Consider the following 23599-nt stretch of genomic DNA (forward strand, 5'->3'; position numbering starts at 1 on the left):
AGATGGAGAACCCACCACCTCCCGAGGAGGCCTGTTCCACTAAGAAACCGCTCTAAGCATTGCTGCTTAGGCAATGAGAACTAGCTGATAAGCATACATGTTGCAAGAGTTCACAAGTTACGTGGGAGGTTAGTTAATTAGCAGGGCTGCATGCACCTGTTTTGTCCCTCTCTGGGTGCTTTCCCCCCCTCAAACGTTGAATGATTAATGTAAACTAGCAGAATATTACTTAATTATTCAATCATGCAATTATTCAATCATGCAATTATTCAATCATGCAATTATTCAATTATTCAATTAGTTAATTAGTTAATTAGTTAATTAGTTAATTAGTTAATTAGTTAATTAGTTAATTGGGTAATCAGTTAATTGGGTAATTGGGTAATTGGGTAATTGGGTAATTGGGTAATCAGTTAATTAGTTAATTAGTTAATTAGTTAATTAGTTAATTAGTTATATGCTGCCATCCCCAAAGGCTCAGGGAGGTTTACAAGAAACAACAAAATGGTACAGGTAAAATCATTCTGGTAACAGTTAGGTGGTAACAACAATAACACTAACAGAATAACTGTTCTGAGTCTCTGTATTCTGTGGATGATAAAGAAATTAGAGCATCCTTTATCTCTTAGAATTCTGTTTAGAGCATTCACAAGAAGACATCAAACCTTAAGATTATTTATTGGGCAATAGTATTAGTTGGCAATGACAGATCAGCCTCAATTCTGTCAAGCACAGAATGAATTGAGTAGGTTTAAGATGCAACAACAGTTCTAAAGAGACATGAGCCACTCCAATTTGTTTATGATGAACTGCTGCGAGGAACAGCACAGAGCTTATAGGGGCGGGGAGCTGCTGATGCACCAATTATAGGATCTGTGTTGAGTTCCTTTATTCCTTCTGGTGGTTGGAAAGTGAATGACCTCAGCAGGTTGGCAAGGAAGATAAAGAGCTCAACTCTTGCTATCTGCTCTCCCAGACAGACACGGCCCCCTGCAAAGGAAACAAAGTGAGTAATCTATTAAGATATGTTGCCTAGAATGTATCACCTCAGTAATTTTTTGTCTTGGACTCTGATAAAATTCTGTAAACTAATGGGCCAAGATTTCTCTCTTCAAAAGTAGTTCTTTAGCAACTTGTCTTATGGCAACAGGAAGTCCTCCCTACGCAATCATTGACAATCATTTTTCTGCCCCCCTGTCCAACATGGCAATGCAGTTAAGAGTGGCAGTCACTAATCTGGAGAGCCAGGTTTTATTTCCTAGTCCTCCACATGCAGCCAGTAGGGTGACCGTGGGTCACTCAAAGTTCTCTGAGAGCAGGAGATGACTGAAAATGGCACTGTGCTAGACGAACGTGTGATGAGCTCTTGAGCCAAGCAGAGGGCCAGGAGCAGATGCACCTGGCAGACCTGAGCAGGATGCACAAATCTCACTCGCTGGTTGCCCCAGGAACCGGGAACAGTATCCTGAGGGTCCTACAGATCCGCGTGGACTGAGTTCTCCGGATCGTCGCTGCCTGTGCTCAGGGCCATGATGGCGTCGTTGTCGTAAATAATTTTCTAAGCTTGAAACAACCAGCTGCATAAAATCCTGCATTCTTCTGCAGATTGACAAGAGCCAAAGTCTGATGGTGAGTTCTCTCTCTGCTTTCCTATTCTTTAAAGCCAGGCACCAGCCCCCCTCCTCCCCCCTAACCAATTTACAAGGGAATCCTTTCTTAGGATTGGAAGCAAGCCAGCTAAATACAAACAAAGGAAACAGTTTAAAGATTTGTTAAGGAGAGCTCAGGGGGGGGGGATGCTGACTTAATACGGAGATTGACAAACTGATAATTTCTGATCGCCTGAACTCTCGCGAAACCTCTTGTCTGTAATCTGTGACTATTTACAACTATGGAAAAACTAACTAAGGCACATTTCTTTCGCTTGTTATGTGAAGGCAACTCAGAGATACTGAAAGTAGTCAAAATGTTGATAAGGAAATCCAAGACACCAAGAAAGAGCTCTCGGACAGAATCGATGGTTTAAAAAAAATAGCTGATGAAACCACAACTCAGCTGGCAACACACAAAATGAGAATCCAACATCTGGAAGTTAATCAACAGGAGTGGGAGAGAGTGGCAGAAGATAAATCCGAAGCCCTGGAAGTAGAATCTAAAGCTAGGAACGTAAAAATCAAAGGCGTCTTGGAAGAATTTGGGAAAGCCCTAAGGAAGGAAATCACCGAAAGCCTGGAAGACTGCTTAGAGTATATACAGAGTCTATTCAAATGCGACCACGCGCAAGAAGCAATAAAGAGACATCTTTATGGGCCCTGACAGCAAGGCTGCAAGAAATACTCTACCCAAAAAGCTTCAGGTAACGCCGCTGAGCTCGCTGGATCAAGAAGCACAAATACTTCAATACCTGCCAGCAGATACATAATGGAAAAGATCACAATTCCATCTTTTGCGACCACCTGAAGAATGTGACAAACAGTGGAGCAATTACCTGGTCTCTCTTAGGAAAGACAACAGCAACTTTTAGGTTAGGGCTAATATACAATGGGAACTGACTATATATTATTTGGGATAATAAAAGATTGTGTTCTTATATGTATTAACAATTACTTTTTTAAGAAAGACAACAGTAACTTTTAGGTTAGGACTAATATGCAATGGGAACTGAATATGTTCTTTTAAAGAAGGAGCAAAGGGAAGGGGGAATGCAGAGTTTGAAATTTCTTCTATATTCTTTTTCTGTATAATTTTATATAGATGTTATATAATACTGAAAGTAACTGCAAAGATTTTAAGGCGTTCTGATTGTAAGAGCTGGAAATGTCATGATAAAGTAGGTTTTTCCTTTTCTCCTTTCTATTTATAGATACTGGGCTAAAGTTCATAATGTTTTATAAGAAATGCTTAATGTCAAGAACTTAAAAATATGTTGTTGGGTACAAGTGCAGGAGCCAGCTGATCCCTTAGCTCAAGGATATGTCTTGGCTTAAGTATAAGGGTAACAACAAGTAAGCCTCGATATGAGACCTCCTTAAGAAGGAATTACCAAAATTTTCTGAAATTAACACTTCTGGCAAATGGAAAATTAGATAAAGAATTTTGGGAGCAGTGAAGATATTATTTGGATTAGCTTACGAAGGATGGCTTGAAGCAAGAAAGAAAAGACTGGGGCGGGGCAAGGAGGAGCAAAGGGAAGGAGGATCATGGGGCTTGATAATTCTTCTTTATTCTTGTTATACTCTTATATAGATGGTATATAACACCTAAGGTTGATTGTAAGTGCTGGAAATGCCATGTTAAAGTGGGTTTCTTTTTTTCTTGTTGCTTTGTTTTTCTTATGTGGTGAAGTATTAGTTAAAATTGTTGAACTATTACAAAAGGTAAAACTGACACCTCTAGGCAACAGAAAACCAAAGGAAGAATTTTAAGAACAGTGGAATCTTTATCTGGGGTATTTGGCAAAATGAAACTTCAAGCAAATGGGGATTTGGGGGGGGATAGAGGGAGGGGTGATATTGTAACCAAAGGTAGTCTTTCCTTGTTTCTTTCTATATCTATACAAAAATATTTTTTAAAGAAGTTTCTTGTTATGTCCAAATCTTCATTTAATAGATTTTTATCTTTCAGTTTTGTAAGTGAAATCATACTAATATTTGTCAAAAGATTTTGATAATTTAATTATCCCTAAAGGCATTCTTTATGAGAAGAAAATATTCTCAAACTTAATCCTTCTGAGAACCCTGTGAACATCTATCAAGCACATTTTGCATTTACCTGCCCCAAATGGAAGAAATGCTTCTCTTTCTACAAAGTTTCCATCCTTGTCCAAAAAATGATTTGGGTTGAATTCCTCTGGAGTTTCCCATTGTTTAGGATCAAGAACAACAGAACGTAGATCCCCAATAATAATGGCCCCCTGAAAGAATGAAACTGTTATTTTGGGATACATAAAAACGAGATTGGTCTTTTTCCAGTCATTGCCCCTGTATTAGTAGTTGCTGTTTCCTAAGGTTTCCTAAGGTTTCTAAGAACCTTTTGTCTGGCAGGAGATGGAGGGAGGAGAGAAACATTGATAGCAGCATCACAGTGAGGACATGATTATGCCATTCTAGGTTACAGTGGAAACTATGGTTTTACATAGAAACATAGAATCATAGAGTTGGAAGGTACCTCCAGGGTCATCTAGTCTAACCGCCTACATATAGAGTCTCATGAATCCTTGAGTGTTTTCTCATCTGGGTTCACTCCTAAATGATGTCAGACTGTTGATTTATTCCTTAATTTTCACCATTTTGGCCAAATGAGTGGCAGTGGGGGAGATCTGAATAAAATCAAGAGGTTCTATCACAACGAGATCAGCACAAATATATCAGGGGATGTCACAGTAGCAAAAATTAGATCATTCTGGGGGAAAGGTCATGTGTGTAGCCTTCAAAAACTACTACTCAGTTCTGTGAGCTTATGCAGATTGTAAGTGGGGGGGGGCAGAAGGGACTGTGTTCCTATTTGAGTCTTGGGCTGATTACCCCTTTGGGATCAGAAGGCAAATTTCTCCCAGCCAAAATGGCCAGTGATTCTGATTTTTGGGGTAGATTCATCATCTGGGCATGGAATTGAGGTCACTATGGTGGTCAGGTAGTTGTGAACTTCCTGCATTCTGCAGCAGGTTGGACTGGAGATCACTTTCAGCTCTATGATTCCAGCATTTGCCTACATAGGAAGCTCCTGTACATGAGATTACAATAGGCTTTGAGACTCTTTAAGGGAAAGAAAAGCAGGTGATAAACTCTACCCATCCTCTTGTTTTATACTTATACATCTTTCAAAGCTATCACTCTAAGGATCCAAAAGAAAATCATGTACCTTTGGAATAAAGAAGCCACACATGTTCACATCTTTTGTACATAGTCTGGAGAGCCCAAATAATAAGATATACTGGAAACGCTGGATCTCATGTATCACAGCATTAGTGTAGGGCATTTTCTTCCGATCTTGGTAGTGGAATATTTGAGAGGAGCCTAAAACATTTTCTATCTCCTTGTGGACTTTCCCTGAGGAAAACAGTAAAAAAAACAAAAACCCTTTATTATGAGAGCTGCATTTTCCTGCACCTCATTCCTGAACCAAGCAATGTATTTGATATGACATGGTCAAAATATTGGAATGTATTTTTAGCTTGGGTCATGAAGGAACAGAATTCAGCTATGAAAAGAAACAAACAGTTTTAAAGGAACTGGAATCCTTTCACCCAGGGCCATTCCGCATGACTTTAATATAGCACTAGTCTTACATTTTGTTTTCGCCACTAAAACTGCATTCCGCATGACGTCGCGAGCAATCTGCAACACTCCTGCAACACTAGTGCCAAAATTGCTTTGTTATATCGATTTTCGGGGAATCGGGAAAAGTGGATTCACCCTCAGAAAATCGCTACACTCTTGCCAACAATCTGCAACACTTGCGAAAAAGACATGTGCGTCCTCAATGTAGCAGTTGCAACGAAGTCCCTCCCCCTGGCTCTCTCCTCCGAACCTCGGAGTGGGGAAAGCAATGAACCAGCAAAACTTCATTCACCCAATGAGGCTTCTCCGGCTACAGTCCCTCCACAGAAGTGCTTTAAAGCTCCCCTAAGTCCCCAAGCACAACACAGCCCCCTGTTCGCCAGTTCCCTTTAATTTTGGCCAAAAATCGCTCCCGTGCAGGGGGGATTTTTTTTTCCACTCGGGGGAGTGTGGTAACGATGAATCACCAGCTCACACACCAGCTAGATGGGTCTCTCTTCGTTGCAACGTGTATGTGTGTGTTTTTTTTAAACTGTGCTTAAAGGGAAAGGGGCTTTTCGGGAGCATAACAACCGCCCATTGGATGTTCCGTTTGATTGACAGCCAGGGGTGGGAACAAGCACAGAAAGAAATCGCTTCCTTTCTAGCGATTCCTGCGAGACTGGAAACCTGTGGGGAACGAATGAAATGCTGCTAGATTCCACTACAAATGAAGGCATGCGGAATGCCGAGATTCCACTATTTAAAATAGCATTTCTGCTTTGTGAAAGCATTTGGCAACATTGGTCCTTGTGTGGAATGGTCCCCAGAATGGTCCCTACCACAGGTGTCCATTACATAAGTAGAACGAGATAAGGATCATTTGAGTTCATGGTGGGATATGCCACTAAGAGTGTTTTGAGTCTTGAGTCTGTTGTATAGATAGTGGAAAGAATTCTCCCATGGAAATCTGAAAATATGGATAATAATAATAATAATAATAATAATAATAATAATAATAATAATAATAATAATAATAATAATAATAATAAAAATAATAATAAAAATAAATAATTTGATTTGTATGACCACCGCTCTTGGAAACTGGCTCATGGTGGTTCACAATATTTCAGTACAAATCAATACATTAAAATTCCCCATTAAAAACCCCATAAACAGTGACTCAGTCACAATGATGGCTATTGAATAAAACTATTCCCACACTGGCCCACTGGATGGGCAGAAGGTAGGGGCTGTATAATTGGGCACAAGGTGGAACAATCTGGGGAATCAGGCCAGCCTAACACTGGCTCCCCCCTGGGGAGAGGGGCCCAATCTTAGCCCCCGGGCCACCACCCGGCCTCAGACAAACACCTGGCAGAAGAGCTCCATTTTGCAGGCGTTGCGGAACTCAGAGAGCTCTGACAGGCCCCCAGATCTTCTGGGAGCTCATTCCACCAGGTAGGGGCCAGGAACGAAAAGGCTTTTGCCAAGGCCAGGAGTGCGTCCTGGGATCATCAACAGATTCTTACCCACAGAGTAAGAACCCTGCGGGGGCATAAGGAGGTAGGCAGTCCCTCAAATATACAGGACCCAAGGCACATATAGCCTTGAAGGTATAGCCATGAGACAGATACATGACCAAAAAGTAACTACCCAAAAGAGAATGAAGGGAAGTTAAATTGTGTTTCAACAACAATTGCAAAACATCAGGGTGCCACTAAAAAAGAAAATACTGAACATTTTAAAGAGATAAGTTTAGATTCTAGGAGTGGATGGAGGACGTGAGCCAGTTTTCTGATTGTGGTAGGCTCTAATGACCCGCTCTCAGAGTCCATGCACCAAAACAGACTTCTGCTCCATCATTTGAAGGAGCCCATTAACCGGGCCATTAACCGGCCCACTGCCTGGTGAGCAGCAAAGGTGGGGACATGAGGGCAAGAGTCACCTGTGGGATGTGGGAGCTTCTGTAGGAATTGTTCAGATCCCCTGGGAGTTCCAGAGATGTGGAGACTCCAAGGGAACTGATTTCAAGAAGAGCCAGACACTTAATAATGTCAACGAAAATAGGTCAGGGATAATAATTCATCTTTCCCCCCCTACTGTTATGTGGGCTGCCACCCCTCCATCAAAGGCTGGCGCACCCGTGTCAACCCTTCCTGACACTCCTGAGCAGACCCTGGCACCAGAGAGAGAAAAGCCAGGTCAAGCCTTGCAAAGCATAATGGGAGAGCAACTAAAACCCACTTCTGGCTCAGAAGCAGGACTTGGAGTTAGGCTTCCCCCAACCTACTTGCTTGCAAACAAAAGAGGAGTTTGTCAGCACACCTGGCAAGTACAGAGAGACAAAGGCACCCCACCCAAGACTCCCCTCCAGCCAGCCAAGCACATTGTCTTGTAAGGGGAACTGGCCACTCTCTTTCAACACCAAATCTAATCCAAGATTTGGTCTTTGTCTTTTCCCTTACCACTATCCCCAGGCACAAGCAATCATCCAGGATTTGCCAGAAATGGGCCATCAGCCCTTCTAGACAGGAAATATTTCTTCATATTCCCAGCAGCTAGTTTCTTTGTCTCAGCAACCCGTTTCTTTGTTGGGACCCGGCTCCAGCCATCAAACTCTTTGTCCAAGCCCTGGACAAGGTAGGATCAGCCCCCTATCACCTCAGGTCACAAATTTCCTTTAAATATTGGGCTCCCACAGCCACAAATTGCAGTCAGTTTCCAGGCTACAGAAACTCTGTCCGACGTTCGTCTTGGTCCCTCGTCCGTCGCCCCAAATTGCTTCCCTGGACCTCCGGAACTCCGCTCCACCCAGAAGACAGGTAGATATCACTTCCAATCAACCCTTAGTATAGGTTCTTCCCCTAGAAGCCTTTTCCTTGTGTGCTAGTGGCTAGGAATGTACATTTCTTTGCTAGAGTACGCATGTGTTGTCTTTTGTCTAATTAGTGTGTGTTAATAAAATCCTTTCATGTTTAGATCACTGTCTGCCTTGGTTCTATCTCAGTGACATAATTACCCAGTAAACTGTGCAATATAAGGTCCCACGTTACGCCACGCTGCCTCTTGCTGGCTCTACTAGCTGATTCCCCACAACTAAATTTAGACACGTGTCCTTACAGACACGCATTTGGCGTAACAGATCTGGTGGATCACGCGGGCAATTGCCCCAGGGCTTTTATTCCGTGGTAAAAGCAGACACGCAACTACCTCGGTTTAAAACCTCTGTGACGTAGGGGAAAAGTCTCTGAGTTGAACTAGTGGCTTTTGTTGTGTGAGTGTGTTTGCCAATTGCTGTTGTGTGAATTCTGGGTGGGCTGTTTTCCGTTCCCCTCCTTCCCTTTAGTACTGCAAAGCCTGTTGGCCGTGGGCTAAAACGGTGTTCATTTGTTGTGGGTTTTGACTGTCGCTCTGTGGGGACCCCACATTGCATCTTTCAGACCCACAGGGTGCCTCCCACCATGGTAGCGTGCGATAGGGAACCCCGCCGTCATGCATCTGACCTTCGCTAAGGCAGAGCTGAGGTTTGCCCTTTCATGTGCTGTATATACCGTGAATTAGGGCTCCTCTTCTGATCACGAGCTGTAGATACCGTGAATCAGTCGAGGTTTGCAGGTGCTCCTCCTGACTTCGGGCACTCCCGTTAAGTGCAGGGCAAGAAAGGACGCCGTGCCAGCCCCCCCCTTTTGTTTCCTCCTGTTCATGTGCTGTATATACCGTGAATCAGGATTGGTGCAGGCTGTGATCATTACACAGAGGACACAGACCTGGTCTTTCTTTTGCTGCATTCTCTTTGAGTGTTTGGGTAACTGCTGTCATAAAGGATGGCTGCAAAGATTGTTCTTGCTGAAGCCTTTCAGAGCAAGGACAGGGTAGACCAGCTGACCAAGTGGGTCATGTCAAAGGGGCGCAACCCCTGGAAACCTGGGTTCTTTAAAGACCCAAATCCCCTGGAGAGACTTACAGAGACTTTTCAGTCATACTGTGACTCCAGGAGGCTGAAACTGGGAAGTGTGAGTACCCACGCTGCCTGGGGTCTCTACACTGCGCTGCAGGACAGTGTGGCACAGATTAGAGAACTCCAAACAGTGTTGGAAAGTAAAGATCTTGAGAGAGAAATCGGGGAGCGAGATGCTGTAATTAGCAAGCTCCACCGAAAAATAGAACAGTTGCAAGGAGAGAAATTTGACTTGCTTGTGGACAAAAACCACTATGCAAATCTGGTACAAGAGAAAGATCTCCAGTGCCAACAGGCTCTTCTGAGAGCAGAAGAGGCCTCTGCTAAGATGGAAGAATTGGGCAAGCTGCATGATCAGGCAGAGAGTGCAGCACAATTTCTGGCTAGGGAAAAAGCAGCACAAGTCTCTGCCATAAGCCATGATGTGTGCCGCCGTGAAATTGAAAGTCTGAAGCAGAAATTGGGGCTTCAGACTGCTCTCATTGCAACTGTGCACCCCGAGACGCTCCCTGCCCTGCCAGACCTGTCTCACACAGAGCAGGTACTGCCAGCAGAGGCTGTCTCACATCCGCCAATCCACCTTGATTGGACGGAAACCCCCACTCCGGTCCATCCTGTCCAGCATGAGACAGTCCGGAGGCACATGGCAAACGGCCGTGTCGAGGTTACCAACCAGGAGAGAGTCATGATTTGGAAGCCTCATGAAGTGAAGGCTATTGGTGACCAGTTGGGCCCTCTCAACAGGGACACTGGTGTTCAATGGCTGTGTACAACCCTAGAGCAGTACCCCACTGCCAGTGGGGAGGATCTATGCCAATTGGTAAGGGTGTGTGCTACTGGACCAGACGCACAAGCCTTACGGAATGGCCTACTCCAACGTAATATGGCACAGTTAGGTCCAATGAATTGGGCCCGGGAAATAGCCAAATTGCTTTGGCCGGGCCAATCAGCGGAGCTACTGTTCCTCATGGACAAGCAAGGCCCGGATGAGAACCCTGAAAGCTATTCAAGCCGCAAGTGCTTCCTTGCACAGTTAGCTGAGAAGGTTCAGGCAAATGCCCAGGGTATATGGAACTTTAATGTAGACAATTTTAAGACCCCGTTCTACAATGGTCTCAACACCAGAACAAAAATTGCTATAGGCTTGTTCAACCCGACCAACATCACTTGGTATGCGCTCAAGGAGAAGGTACGGCTTGCTGGCGACCTTTTCCGTGAGGCGGCCTATGCTCAAGGTTCTCGAGTCAAGCATCCCAAGAAAGGCTCCCAGGAATCAGTGCAGGCGGTCACTTATGCCAACAGTGGCCCCCATTTGAAACGTAGAAGAAACAGGAGACACAGCAGCTTTGGAGCAGGGAAAAACCCCTCTGGCCAAAGTGCAGAGTCTTCCCTTGGCACCCAAACTGCTGTGCCTCCCCCAACACCTCTTGGGAACCCTCAGCAGGCAGTTCCCTCTGCCCAGAATTGGTCTCAGCACCCGGAAACCTTCCTAAGGAGATACTACTGGGCCGGGCTCAAGGAGGCCAGATTGGACATGGCCCAGTTCAACAGGCAGCCTCTGGGAAAGCTAGCCCTGGCCTATGGGAAGCTTACTGCCAACTCAGGAAAGCTCCCACAGCCACCTTCCCCTGCTCAAAACAGGGATAAGACACAGAGTGGTTTTTCTTATAGTAACTTCCCCCAGAACAATCCCAAACCTAATAGAGATTCTGCCCCTCAGCAGCAGAATAAAATTAGTGACCGGATTTTTCTGTGGCGGGAACTTAGAAATGCTGGGGCAAACATGTCCCAGTATCATGACCAACCCACATCTGTGCTCATGTGTGCCTTTGTGAAGGCCACGAGGAACAGGAAAACCAGGGAAATGCTCAGACCTGAGCCAGAGATGGAGACAAGAACTAGGCCCACAGAAATTTCTTCTGAATCCCCTAAGGATTGGCAGAAGGAAATAGAGAAATTTAAAACTCTTACCCAGAAACAAGATCTAGAAATTAAAGATCTTAATGAGAAAAACAAGGAATTCCAGAGTGAACTTTTAAAAGTAAAAACACATTTGCAAAATGTACTGGATTTCCAAAGCCACACAGGTAGTAAATTGAAAAGAAAATACAGCAGATCCAGCAACCCAGCTTCACCTCTTGTCTTTAAAGAAGAGGAACTATTTTCAGTTCCCCCATCTCAGAGTCAGGAAGGAAATCCTGCCTCTGAACCTGTACAGAGTTCCAAAATCCAAGTTGACAGGGAAGAATGTGTTGCAAGGACAACATTCTTTTTCAATTTACTCTTAGCTTCCCTCCTTCCAGTTAATGTTGCAAGCAAAGTTAACAGATTTCCAATTCAATGAGATAATCAGCTTATTTTCTCAACTTCCACAAATAGTTCCAGTGCCACTGAGTTAATTTACACAGAAAAATAATTGTTCAACATGTGTGCTTCCATTTTTACTTTTAAACTTCCAAATTTTAAATTTGGCTACAATTGGTAGAGCCTCCACTGATAGTTGCAGTCACACTGAAACAGCCACTATTTTGCAATCTTAAAACAGACTCTCTTTGTCTAACTGCCTTCCTAGGCACTCAGGCCTATGACTCTCCCCCAGTGAAGCAACTAATCTACATAACTAAGGAACTTTAACAGCACAGAAAGTATTCTTTCTTCTCAAATCAGGAAGGGAAGTTTTGTTTCTTTAAAGACAGACCCCTACCTCAGAGAGAATCTGGGGGGGGGGAGTCACAGATCTTCTTTGGGAAATGTGCCCTTTACAGATTTTTCTTCCCTTTTACATTTTGTCTTTTTATTTTTAATTGGCAATTAGAACATATTCTTTTTGTCATTTTTTTTTGTTTTGAATGAAAATCTAGCTTATCAGGCAGCCAATAAAGACCTTCTGCCCATGCACAGGAACAGTCTTTCCCTTTAGGGATACCAGGTTGCTCTGCCTAAGAATGGGAGCATCTGGTTGAAGTACTTCCATTGTTCCCAGCTTAAGGAATGGAAAGGACAATCGGACAATCCCCAGGAGGATTGCGCCACTGAAGAGCCCCCAGAGGTCAAACCTCCAGCCCCCACCACAACAGTTGTGGTCAAACAACTCTCACTGAGCAATTCAGGAGAGCCTGCTTTGGAAGGTGTGGCAGAAACCTTCCTCCAGTTTGATCCAGGGTAAAGGGAAATAGGGACAAAGACCTTGCCCACTCTCGGACGCGAGGGGGGGAGAATACCTTACACAAATAAATGTATCCATCTGGTTAGCCCCAATTGGCATGGGTGCTTCCCAGATCGATGTAGAAAAAAAATGAAGTTCTGACAAATAAACTGGCAGTAGCAACTGATGCCACCTCTCGACTGGCCAAACCATTCCAAAATTCTCTGGAGACTGTTGTAGAAGTACAGCACTCCATGAACTCAATGAGCAAACGTTTCCCTGGCACTTGCATGTGCGCAGGCTCACTATATTAATTTGGCCCTAGTCACGAACTAATCAGACCTAAATCTGAGGGCCACATTAAGTAAAGCAATTCATGATGGCAACCCTCATGCCGAATGAAGCTGCCCTATTTGATTGGTGGGCTCTCTTGCATGTCAAGATCGAGCCGGGATTGCTCCGCCTGTTCGTGGTGACAGTAGTTCCACCGGAATTTTTCCAAATTCACCCTGTAGTTCTTCTTGGACTTCTAACTCAGTCCAGAGACATTCTCTATGTTAGCCACTGGGCTAGGATCTCTCTTCTACGGGTTGGCAGACAGTCAATGTCCAAGGTTGCCAATGCCGGGAGAAATAAGGCCTCATCTGTGACAGTGAAGCCCTAGAGGCACATCACCAGTGCCTTGCCCCCACCAAAAATTGATCAGGAAAAATGCTCTTTTGGACGTGACCCAAGAGCATAATTCGGCCATTGGTTATCACCGGATCCAGCCCTTGGCACCATTATTTAATCACTGTTCCTGTAACATGTACTCAATCCATGAATGGGTCTTCACTTACACCGCTCTCCTCTGGACGAAGCAAGAGCTCCCATATCTCTCCTGTCATCCTGGGACTTGGTATGGAACCCCTCCACAACCTCCTCATGCATCCTGCTCTTTAGAAAACCCTGGAAGCAGTGAAACAGCTGGAGATGCTGCCATCCTGATCGTCACTGTTAACGGTAACCAGATCTCCACTTTAGCCACCAAGATTACTAACTTGGAACATCACCAGTGGTAGGAATCCCTCCTAAGATGGTCAAGCAATGCTACCAGTGCCATCAACTTCAAGATGCACCCCATCATCATCCTCATCTGCCAGATCACCCTGGTCATTCCCCTTTTCTACCTCGCCTGCTGGGAAAAGGGACAATTCAACAGACTGTACCTGATTGCCTCGTACCCACAATGGACCCTTGGTCTACTCTGCGCCCTCTACTGGCTGCTACTGCAATTCACCTCCTGACCTGGAGTTGGCTTAGAACTATTATGCTTCCTGCTTTCCCCTGCCTGGGTATTCCGGGAAGATACCTCCTGCAGCCCCAAGGACTATGGACTCTGATTTGAACTCTTTTCTGCCTTTCACCAGCATGGACAGGATCCCTCTGTTCCACTGCATTTTTCTTCTACAGCTGTGGACCTGCATCACCTACAGCAGCCCTTGCTGTCTACCAACTCAAGATGGTGATGGAATAAAAATTCATCTTTGATTGAAAATTTTTTTTTGACTCTAGCCTACACATGGACTGGACTGACCAGCAGCAAAGCAATTGCAGCTGCTAGACCTACCGGATTGGACATTTGACCTAAAGGGAAAGGTGCCTAACCTCTTTCCCTCCATGATAATTATGTATTTTATTTCATTTACTGTTATTGTATTGTTGTATTGATGTGTATGTGTGTGTATTTTCCCTTAGGATTTAAGCATTTTAATGTAATTTTAATTAATGATATTTAGAATAATGTTTTATTATAGATTGTATTTGTAAGGTAGATTGCTGCCCGCATGTTAGAAATAACTGCCCATACCTGTCATAAGGAAAAAGATTCAGTTTTCACTTTGCCAGCACATTTCCACAGACAGCTAAAAGGGACCAGCCCTTAGCTCCTAATACTATTTTTGCTTTTAAGTTGGCTTTGATAGAGTAGGAAGTTTTTCTAGTGGCAAGAACTGGAAACCTACCTCACCCTCCCAAAAGTCTTTCTGACTATTTTCTTTTGTGGACAGTTTATCTATGCTTACATGTGTTTTGGTCATTTGTGAATATTCCAAAGAGCTCCACTCTTTGTAATTCCCAAATGAAGGGGGGGATTGTTATGTGGGCTGCCACCCCTCCATCAAAGGCTGGCGCACCCGTGTCAACCCTTCCTGACACTCCTGAGCAGACCCTGGCACCAGAGAGAGAAAAGCCAGGTCAAGCCTTGCAAAGCATAATGGGAGAGCAACTAAAACCCACTTCTGGCTCAGAAGCAGGACTTGGAGTTAGGCTTCCCCCAACCTACTTGCTTGCAAACAAAAGAGGAGTTTGTCAGCACACCTGGCAAGTACAGAGAGACAAAGGCACCCCACCCAAGACTCCCCTCCAGCCAGCCAAGCACATTGTCTTGTAAGGGGAACTGGCCACTCTCTTTCAACACCAAATCTAATCCAAGATTTGGTCTTTGTCTTTTCCCTTACCACTATCCCCAGGCACAAGCAATCATCCAGGATTTGCCAGAAATGGGCCATCAGCCCTTCTAGACAGGAAATATTTCTTCATATTCCCAGCAGCTAGTTTCTTTGTCTCAGCAACCCGTTTCTTTGTTGGGACCCGGCTCCAGCCATCAAACTCTTTGTCCAAGCCCTGGACAAGGTAGGATCAGCCCCCTATCACCTCAGGTCACAAATTTCCTTTAAATATTGGGCTCCCACAGCCACAAATTGCAGTCAGTTTCCAGGCTACAGAAACTCTGTCCGACGTTCGTCTTGGTCCCTCGTCCGTCGCCCCAAATTGCTTCCCTGGACCTCCGGAACTCCGCTCCACCCAGAAGACAGGTAGATATCACTTCCAATCAACCCTTAGTATAGGTTCTTCCCCTAGAAGCCTTTTCCTTGTGTGCTAGTGGCTAGGAATGTACATTTCTTTGCTAGAGTACGCATGTGTTGTCTTTTGTCTAATTAGTGTGTGTTAATAAAATCCTTTCATGTTTAGATCACTGTCTGCCTTGGTTCTATCTCAGTGACATAATTACCCAGTAAACTGTGCAATATAAGGTCCCACGTTACGCCACGCTGCCTCTTGCTGGCTCTACTAGCTGATTCCCCACAACTAAATTTAGACACGTGTCCTTACAGACACGCATTTGGCGTAACACTACATTGTCAGATTTCATAAATTTGTGCATAGGTAGTTATGTGCCTCTGATGATGCCCTGTCTCCAAATCTAGAAAATAGAGATATTTCAAGCATTCATTTTAATGCTATTTTCTTATTCATTTTATTTTTATACAAAGTGTACTTTGTAGACTCCCTTGAATAAATGAACTGAAACTGATATTAACTCCTATGTCATATGTTATCTGATTATTCATTTAGTACAAGTTTAACTTGCCTTCCTCTCAAAAAGCTCAGAGTTGTATGTATATTTTACCTTTCATCAATTATATGTTCAGTGAGACAGGGTGACTGGCCTCAGCTCCCCCAGTGAAATCTAAGATCACCCAACAAATGTGGATCTGAATTTGGATCTAATTCCAGAATTTAGCTCAGCTCTTGGGATTTTTTCCTAGTGACAGCAGGAAAATTTCTCACTCTGCTTTCCTTGAACAGTTAATTAGGTATCCGGTATGGAAGCTTAAAAGAATTACAACCTGGGAACATATCGGTGGCATTTCTTCAAGACAATACAGAAGTCCTTCTTACCTTGGATGTCTGGGTGATTTGCCATGAGGAGCAGTGCCCATCGCAATGTCAAGGATGTTGTTTCTGTTCCTGCTATGAAGAGGTCAAATATAGACTGAGCCAGATTGTCTTCATTGTAAGTAGTGTTGGGGTCATTCTTGCTCTGTGGTTGATGGAACGAAAGTGAGATCGCATTTTCAACAAACCCTAAACTTTTTGACTCTGAAGCCATGAAGAGAAGACTGTACCAAATGTACTGAGGAAGCATCGGAAGAAATAAAAACTAAATAAAGTATCTGTTAATTGATGAACAAAATATTCACGGCCTAGGGAACACTCAGTCTACTGACCATGTGAGACCCAGTCTGTCTTTCTGACTATTCCATTTAAGGAAATGTCATACTTAATGAATTAAAGGGATAGATTTTCCTATTTTATACTGGAATTCTTCAGAGACTATATTCTGTTTTGACAACATATTGACAGGTAAACTAGTAAAAAATAATGTTAACAAAGCCATTGATTGCCGACAACATAACATTACATTATAGTTCTACACACAGAATTATAGAATCATAGAATCACAGAGTTGGTAGGGACCTCCAGTGTCATCTAGACCAGCCCCCTGCAGGATACAGGTGTCATTTTCCATGTCAATCTTCCTTGGTGTGCTGGATATTCTTGGCTGGAGGAGCAATTCTCCTGATAACCCCTCCCCTGTTGTTCTGTAACCTGGGTGTAAGCTGCATGGAGTTTTTATTCCAATCCCAGGTCGATTCAATCCCTGCCATCTACACAGAATGCGATTTCCATTTTGATTTTGTCCGATTTAAAATTTCCCTCTGCGACAAACATGATTGATCCGGAGTGACCCTACCTTCTCCTCACGATTTCCTGGAGTGCTTTTAACCCTCGATATTTTAAAATTTGCATGACTAAAGGTGCAACTCTCTGCTTTCCCCCGAACTAACTTGCTGCCAAGTCTCCAACACTGTACAAAAGCCCTGCTTGGTCAGAGCATCAGTTCAAATGCTTCCTGGTTGCAAAACTTTCCTCCCAAGATTTTTCCCCCTTTGTTTCCCTCTGGAGAGGCAGATATTTGCCTCTTCTCTGAGAGGCTGCTTGCTGGCTCCTTGGTTCCCTCCTCCCCCCTCCCCTCTTTCCCCGTGCTTGTTAGAGAAAGAGCCCTCGTGCTGCTTCTCCACCGGCTTTCAAAGGAGGAGAAATCCCCAGCCCTCCCCTCTCTCAGCTCCCCGAATGGTGCAGAGCAGTTTCTGTTTCAAGTCGGGGGAAAGTCATAAGAAAACCCGAGCTCAAATTAATCTGAATTCAACAGGAATAAACAAAGTATGTGCAGATTCAGGGTCTTGATATGCAGAGCCCCCCCCCCTTGTTGTTTAATTTATTCATTAATGATTTAGCGCAAAAACTGGAACCTATTAATGGTCATCCCCCAAAACTTGGTTCCCAGCATATTCCTGTATGCCGACGATACTACAATACTCTCATATACAAGGGTTGGCTTACAACGATACTTATCCACCTTTTACCAATATTGCCAAGATAATAAGTTAATAATTAACTATGGTAAAACAAAAGTTTTGGTTTTCTCTAAGAGCTGGCATGCAATGACTTAGTCTATTGGAGGCTCTTCAATAGAACAAGTCAAAACATTTAAGTATCTAGGTGTTACCTTCCAATATAACCAGAACTGGCGCTCCCACTGCCAACGAGCTCTCAATCTGGCCAAATCCTCATCTTCCTTGATAAAACAGTTCTTTTTCTCTGCGAAAGGTTACCAATTTATTCCTGCAGCAATTAACATTTTTAATGCCAAAGTGATGTCCCAGCTCCTGTTTGGATGCCCCTTATGGGTTCCTGCCTTTAATAAATCTATTGAGGGTGTTCAATCTGCTTTCTATAGGCAAATTGCAGGGGTTCCCAATTGTGTCTCCTACCATGCCATTTGCGCAGAATTTGGCCAAATTAGGGTAGAGACAAGGGCCTGGATAGCTACTTTTAAATTTTGGGTCAGACTGTTTTTTAGAATAGAAACTGGCAGCCTTTTAACTTGTCTGAAAAGTGACCCTCTTAAATTTCGATGGTTCCAGGCTATTGAACAAAAATTAGTCTCCATTGGTATCATTCTGAACTCCCCACTACCTCTGGAGGAAAAACGTATCTTCCGGATTATTAAACAGAGAATATTAGACCATGAGCAGCAGGAACTCATACCTACCCAGCCTCGAGTCTGCTCACCAGCATTCTTTGGCATCAGTATGCAGAGAAATATTATGCCTACATATCTGCATCTTCTTGATGTCCCACCCCTGAGAAGAGCTTTTCTCCTGGCACGAATGAATGCTTTTCCCTCAAAGGTCTTAGAGGGAAGATTCCACTGTATCCCATACCATGCGAGACTCTGTCCGTGTGGTTCTGGCTGCCCTGACTCTGTCTCACACATTTTGCTAGATTGCCCCTTATATGAGCAGTGTCAGGATGACAGCTTTGTTGCTTTGCTGGGAAACAAGCCTTCTGTAAGTAAATCGATGACCTTGCAATTTCTGCTCTCTGACAAAGACCCAGAGGTAACCATTTTAGTTGCCAGAGTTTTAACTAAGATGCTTTTATAATATGCTGCTTACCTTGTATTTTATCTTTTATGGTTTATTTAATCATTTTAAGATCTGTTTGGTTATGTAACCCCATGGCCTATTTTATTATTTTGTTGAAATTTTAAACCCTATTTTTATATGTCTTATACATATTTTATGCCGATAAAAGATTACTGACTGACTGATATGCAGGACCCCTAATCTCAGCACTCCAGCATTAGCCGTAAACAACCCATAAACAGTTGTGCACAGATGTTTTCACACCTGCTATTTAGCCAGACTCTACTTTTCACACTCTCTTAGATCAAACAGTTCATTCCTGGGAAGAGATTTTCACATGCATTATTTGGGGCGGTGGCCTGAGCTGTTATATGTCTTCTCCCCCCTTTGTACCCCATCCTTGAAAATCCCTGGTTCTGTGAGTGCCTACTGATGATGCTTGTTCCTGTAATCTGCCTTCAATAAAAACTAACTTCAGGTACGTTCCTACTGCCTGGGATGCTGCACATTCCACGGGTCATGACAGCAGGAAGATCACATCTACCTGTCCACCCACTATGACCCCAATTCCATGCCCTTGATGTTATCAGATACCAGAGCTAAGTAGAGTCACCCCCGACTAGTGCTTAGATGGAAGACCTCCAAGATACACCATGGTCATGACATGGAGACAATTAATGGCAAACCACCTCTGAACATCTCTGGTCTGGAACATACTACAGATGTGCTGTAAGTCAGCTGTGATTTTATGGCAAAAACAACAAATAGTATATTGAACATTGATGTGCTGTAACAGCCGAAGGGATTGCGCTCTTCTGTACTTAATACTTCTCATGTTTGGTCTGAAGTTGTCCTTCCTTTTGTTTTGGGTTGCTTAGTAATCTGAAGGCAATACTTGGAAGAAGCTGCCTTTTCAGATGAATCAGTTCCCGCTCCACCAATGCGCCATCTACGTAATACAAATGTCTTGCAGCTTCTGAGCTGGAAAAGGAATCTCCATTCTGTTCTGTGACCCAGAAGCTCATGCAGTGAAAGAGCCATACAGTTTTCAAATGGATCTGATTTCATGTAGAAGGTGACTACTTACTTTCTTCATCTGCAATAGATAGAAATCAATGAAATCTTGTGGCTCATGGACAGCTTGATGCTCCTTATGATTTTCTATCTCCTTCCTTACAAACGAAAGCACAGTCTCTACACCTGCTAGGGCCTTCTTGTGAGGCCCCGGAAGGTGTTTCATGATCCATGGGAAAAGTTCATACAACTACAAGGAGATGAAAGCAAAATCATGTCACTACTATCAGCTGGCTCAGTCTATCAAAGAAATGCTGGGGTTCTCAAAACAAGATAATACTCAGGAGGATGTACACAATCAGGGGGGAATATGTGGCTCAATAAATCTTATAGTTAACAGAAGAATTCCTGTGTCCCTACTGGAGGTTAACATTAAACGCAAAGGGACATTCTTGTCATTAGTGTCTTTAATATAATCAGTACAAGACTAGACACACAGGTAATGTGTGAAACTTCTTCAGATTCGTAATAATGGTTTCAGGTGAGCAAAAAATTCAAAAAGAGCACAAGGGACCAGAATAGAGGCCATTATATCAAATCATGGTTTAAATAAGAGTTAATTGGCCAATGGATGGACACTTCATGCAAGTGCATTGAGATTCGGCTCATGAAGGCTTAGATTTGCATACCTTTTGATTCTTTGAATTGCTACTGGACTCCTGCTGTGTTTTGAAAGATTCATCTAATTATGGACAGTTAATACCTGCACAGTTCTGTCAATTTTTGGTTTGTCTGGGATTCCTTAATAGAAGAGGACTTATCAGCTGAAGAGAAGTACAGCATTAGAAAACAAAAGCTGTTTAATATATACGTGCTTGTTGACTATTCCAGGAAAGAAAATTTAGCTAATATATATTTCCCCTCTTCTTTCTTATTCTTCTTTATTGGGATGAATCTTTGAACTAGACTCCAGGTAATTTAGAGTGAAATCTAGGAGATATTTATTTGATTGGCTAGAAGTGATAAGGAGACTACATCTTGTAGGGACAGAGGTACACCTTATCTTTAAACCACCCCGCGGCGCCGCGGCGCCACGGACTAAATAAAGGTGTAAGGGCCCCGAAGTGGGCCCTGTCCGGGATGAGGAAGGGTGCCGATAGGCCCCTTCCCCTGGACTGACCAGCAGAGGGCCCAATCGGGAGGTGCAAAGCCAGAGCCCAGAGCCAGAGCCGCGGATCGCCTTCCCCGGGGCCTGGGGAGTGTTTTGCTACATGGGGGGGAGGGGAAGCAAACCCTCCCCTAGGGCCTGCTGTATTTTTTTGACAGCGGGCTCTACTGCTAGTTCCTTTATAATCATCTTGTCTGACCTTATGATTTCTCTGCTATTCATGAATTGTGCCGCAGTAAAATATTTCAGTTCATTTCAGTACTTTATGGCACATATGGGTAAAATAAATCTAGATTTATACAAGATAGTCAACCTGTGGTCCTCCAGATGTCCATGGACTACAATTCCCATGAGCTCCTGCCAGGAAACGCTGGCAGGGACTCATGGGAACTGTAGTTCATGGACATCTGGAGGACCACAGGTTGACTACCCCTGATCTAGTCAATATGGAAAATCAATATGACAAAAGAATGATCAATGCCTGAACGCAGGGCTTCCACACTGATATTTGTTTTTCTGTTGTTCATTATCAAATTGAAAGTCTTCTCATATTGATATTCAAACCATTTGAGACAACCAAATGTTTTTCTGTCCTTAGTCATCTTAAATGGCTGATCTTAAGATGTCAGGAAAGGAAATCTAAGAGATGCCTGTCAGACCTAATAGGAAAGAAAATCACTTACCATATGAGTTAAGCTACCTACAAATCTTAACAAATATTCATTGGCTTCCATCAACTTGATGAATTCTTTATCTTCAACAGGAAACCGGTGTCCAAAGGCCACAGCACAGATCACATTGCAGATGGAATTAAAGATGGGCATTGCTGGGTCAAATGGCTGCCCTGCAAATAAAATTGGTTCCAAAATGTTTTCACCCTTTTATGAACCCTCAGCATGGATATCATAGTGGAGTTGGAAAACAAAAGTAAGATGCTTGCAATCTTAAGAGTGGTTTCTTTTAGAAGACACTAAAATACATCAAGATATCCCAAAACATGGAACTTAGACAAATATCCTCTCACAACCAACCGCAGTGGGTTTTAATAAAGGTCATTTTTAATAAAGGACCTTTAATAAAGGTCATTCTGAGATGTCATATAGGATCTCATGTCTTCCTCAAGACCTTCAGAAACCATAATTTTTGCACTATGATTTGATTTTTGCACTTTTGATCCATGCTTCCTGTGGTAGAAAGGTCCACTCCATCCTACAGGCCCTGTTCCATCTTGTCCTCCAAGTCTTTCCCAACTGTCAGTAGCAAAGTAGCAAAGCCAACATTTTCTGAACAAGACAGCTCACAATAGAGAAAGAAGCACTAAATTTTTGTTTACCACCTTCAATTCTAAGGTTTTGTTTATCACGTTCAAGACCATACGTGGTCTGGGCCCAGTATACCTGAGGGATCACCGCTCCGCCTACACCCCTCAAAAAGCCTTGCGCTCTACCTCTTCCAATCTCCTGGTGGTCCCTGGCCCCAAGGAAGCCCGCTTGACCTTGACCAGGGCCAGAGCCTTTTCCATTCTAGCCCTCACCTGGTGGGGGCTCCCAGAGGAGATTAGGGCCCAGACAGAACTAAAGCAGTTCCACAGGGCCTGCAAAAGGGAGTTCCTCCACTAGGCATTTGGTTGAGGTCAGCCTATCGAATCACTTCCAATTGGCCCCCAAGCCCTCCCCTCCTACCATCACAACAAATCCACCCAACCCCTGGGTCTCAGTTTCACCTTCCTTTAATGTTATTGTTGCTATTGTTATTATGTTAATGTTATTGTTGTTGTTACCACCTTACTATTACCAGAATGATTTTACCTGCACCATTTGTTGTTTCATGTAAACCGCCATGAGCCTTCGGGGAGCGCGGCATATAAATAAATAAATAAATAAATAAATAAATAAATAGATAGATAGATAGATAGATAGATAGATAGATAGATAGATAGATAGACAGACAGACAGGCAGGCAGGCAGGCAGGCAGGCAGGCAGGCAGGCAGGCAGACAGACAGACAGACAGACAGACAGACAAACAAATAAATATAAATAATATTCTGCTAGTATACATTAACCATTGAACATTTGGGGGGGAAAGCACCCAGAGACACAGGTGCATGCAGCCCTGCTAATTAATTAACCTCCCACATAACTTGGGAACTCTTGCAACATTTATGCTTATCAGCCAGTTCTCATTGCCTAAGCAGCAATGCTTGAGAGCCAGCATGGTGTGGTGGTTAAGCGTGCTTCCTGTTGTCAGTTTTATATAGTGGTTAGAGTGTCTGATGCAGAACACAATGGGTTCCCGGTCAAATTAAGGGGTTCCTTTGAGCCATTCCCAGTCTCCCAAGGTCACTGAATTCTCAGTTTTATTATGGGTGGGCAGGTACACAGTTAAGCTTCCCAACCATATTATCCATGATCTTACCATCTCTGTTTTTTTTTGAAGCTTCGGGGGTTTCTTAATGGTAAAAACTTTGAGAAAGGGTGGATTAGAATGTGATCTTTTTTGCTGCTCCTTTTCTTCCTAATTTATGATCAAACTAGATATAAATCCCATTGTATTATAAATACAATGGGCGCTAGCAGGCACTCCCCCTCCCTGGGGAGGCTCGGGGCTCTCCCCGAGTGGGTAGAAAGGAAGAGGATGGCAGATGTGCCAGTGCGGAAGCGGCACGCAGCATGGCAGGAGTGGCCGGGCGTTTTGAGGATGGCGGGAAGTAAAGAGTCGGGATGCAGCAGAGCGAT

The 23599-nt window shown here is 43.6% G+C and overlaps 1 protein-coding gene across 1 annotated transcript in view; it reads right to left on the minus strand.

Moving 5' to 3' along the window:
- Positions 1-799: 799 nt before the first annotated feature.
- The window catches only part of LOC143842880 (cytochrome P450 2J5-like), a 30399-nt gene continuing 7599 nt past the window's right edge, over positions 800-23599 (minus strand). Inside the window, exons 4-9 of the mRNA XM_077348170.1 lie at positions 21547-21707; positions 19769-19945; positions 16088-16229; positions 4861-5048; positions 3772-3913; positions 800-990 (exon numbers count right to left, since the gene is read on the minus strand). Coding sequence (XP_077204285.1) covers positions 800-990; positions 3772-3913; positions 4861-5048; positions 16088-16229; positions 19769-19945; positions 21547-21707 — 1001 coding nt within the window. The remainder of the gene's footprint in view (positions 991-3771; positions 3914-4860; positions 5049-16087; positions 16230-19768; positions 19946-21546; positions 21708-23599) is intronic.

Source organism: Paroedura picta, chromosome 8 (genome assembly GCF_049243985.1).
Source record: "Paroedura picta isolate Pp20150507F chromosome 8, Ppicta_v3.0, whole genome shotgun sequence".
Classification (NCBI taxonomy): Eukaryota; Metazoa; Chordata; class Lepidosauria; order Squamata; family Gekkonidae; genus Paroedura; species Paroedura picta.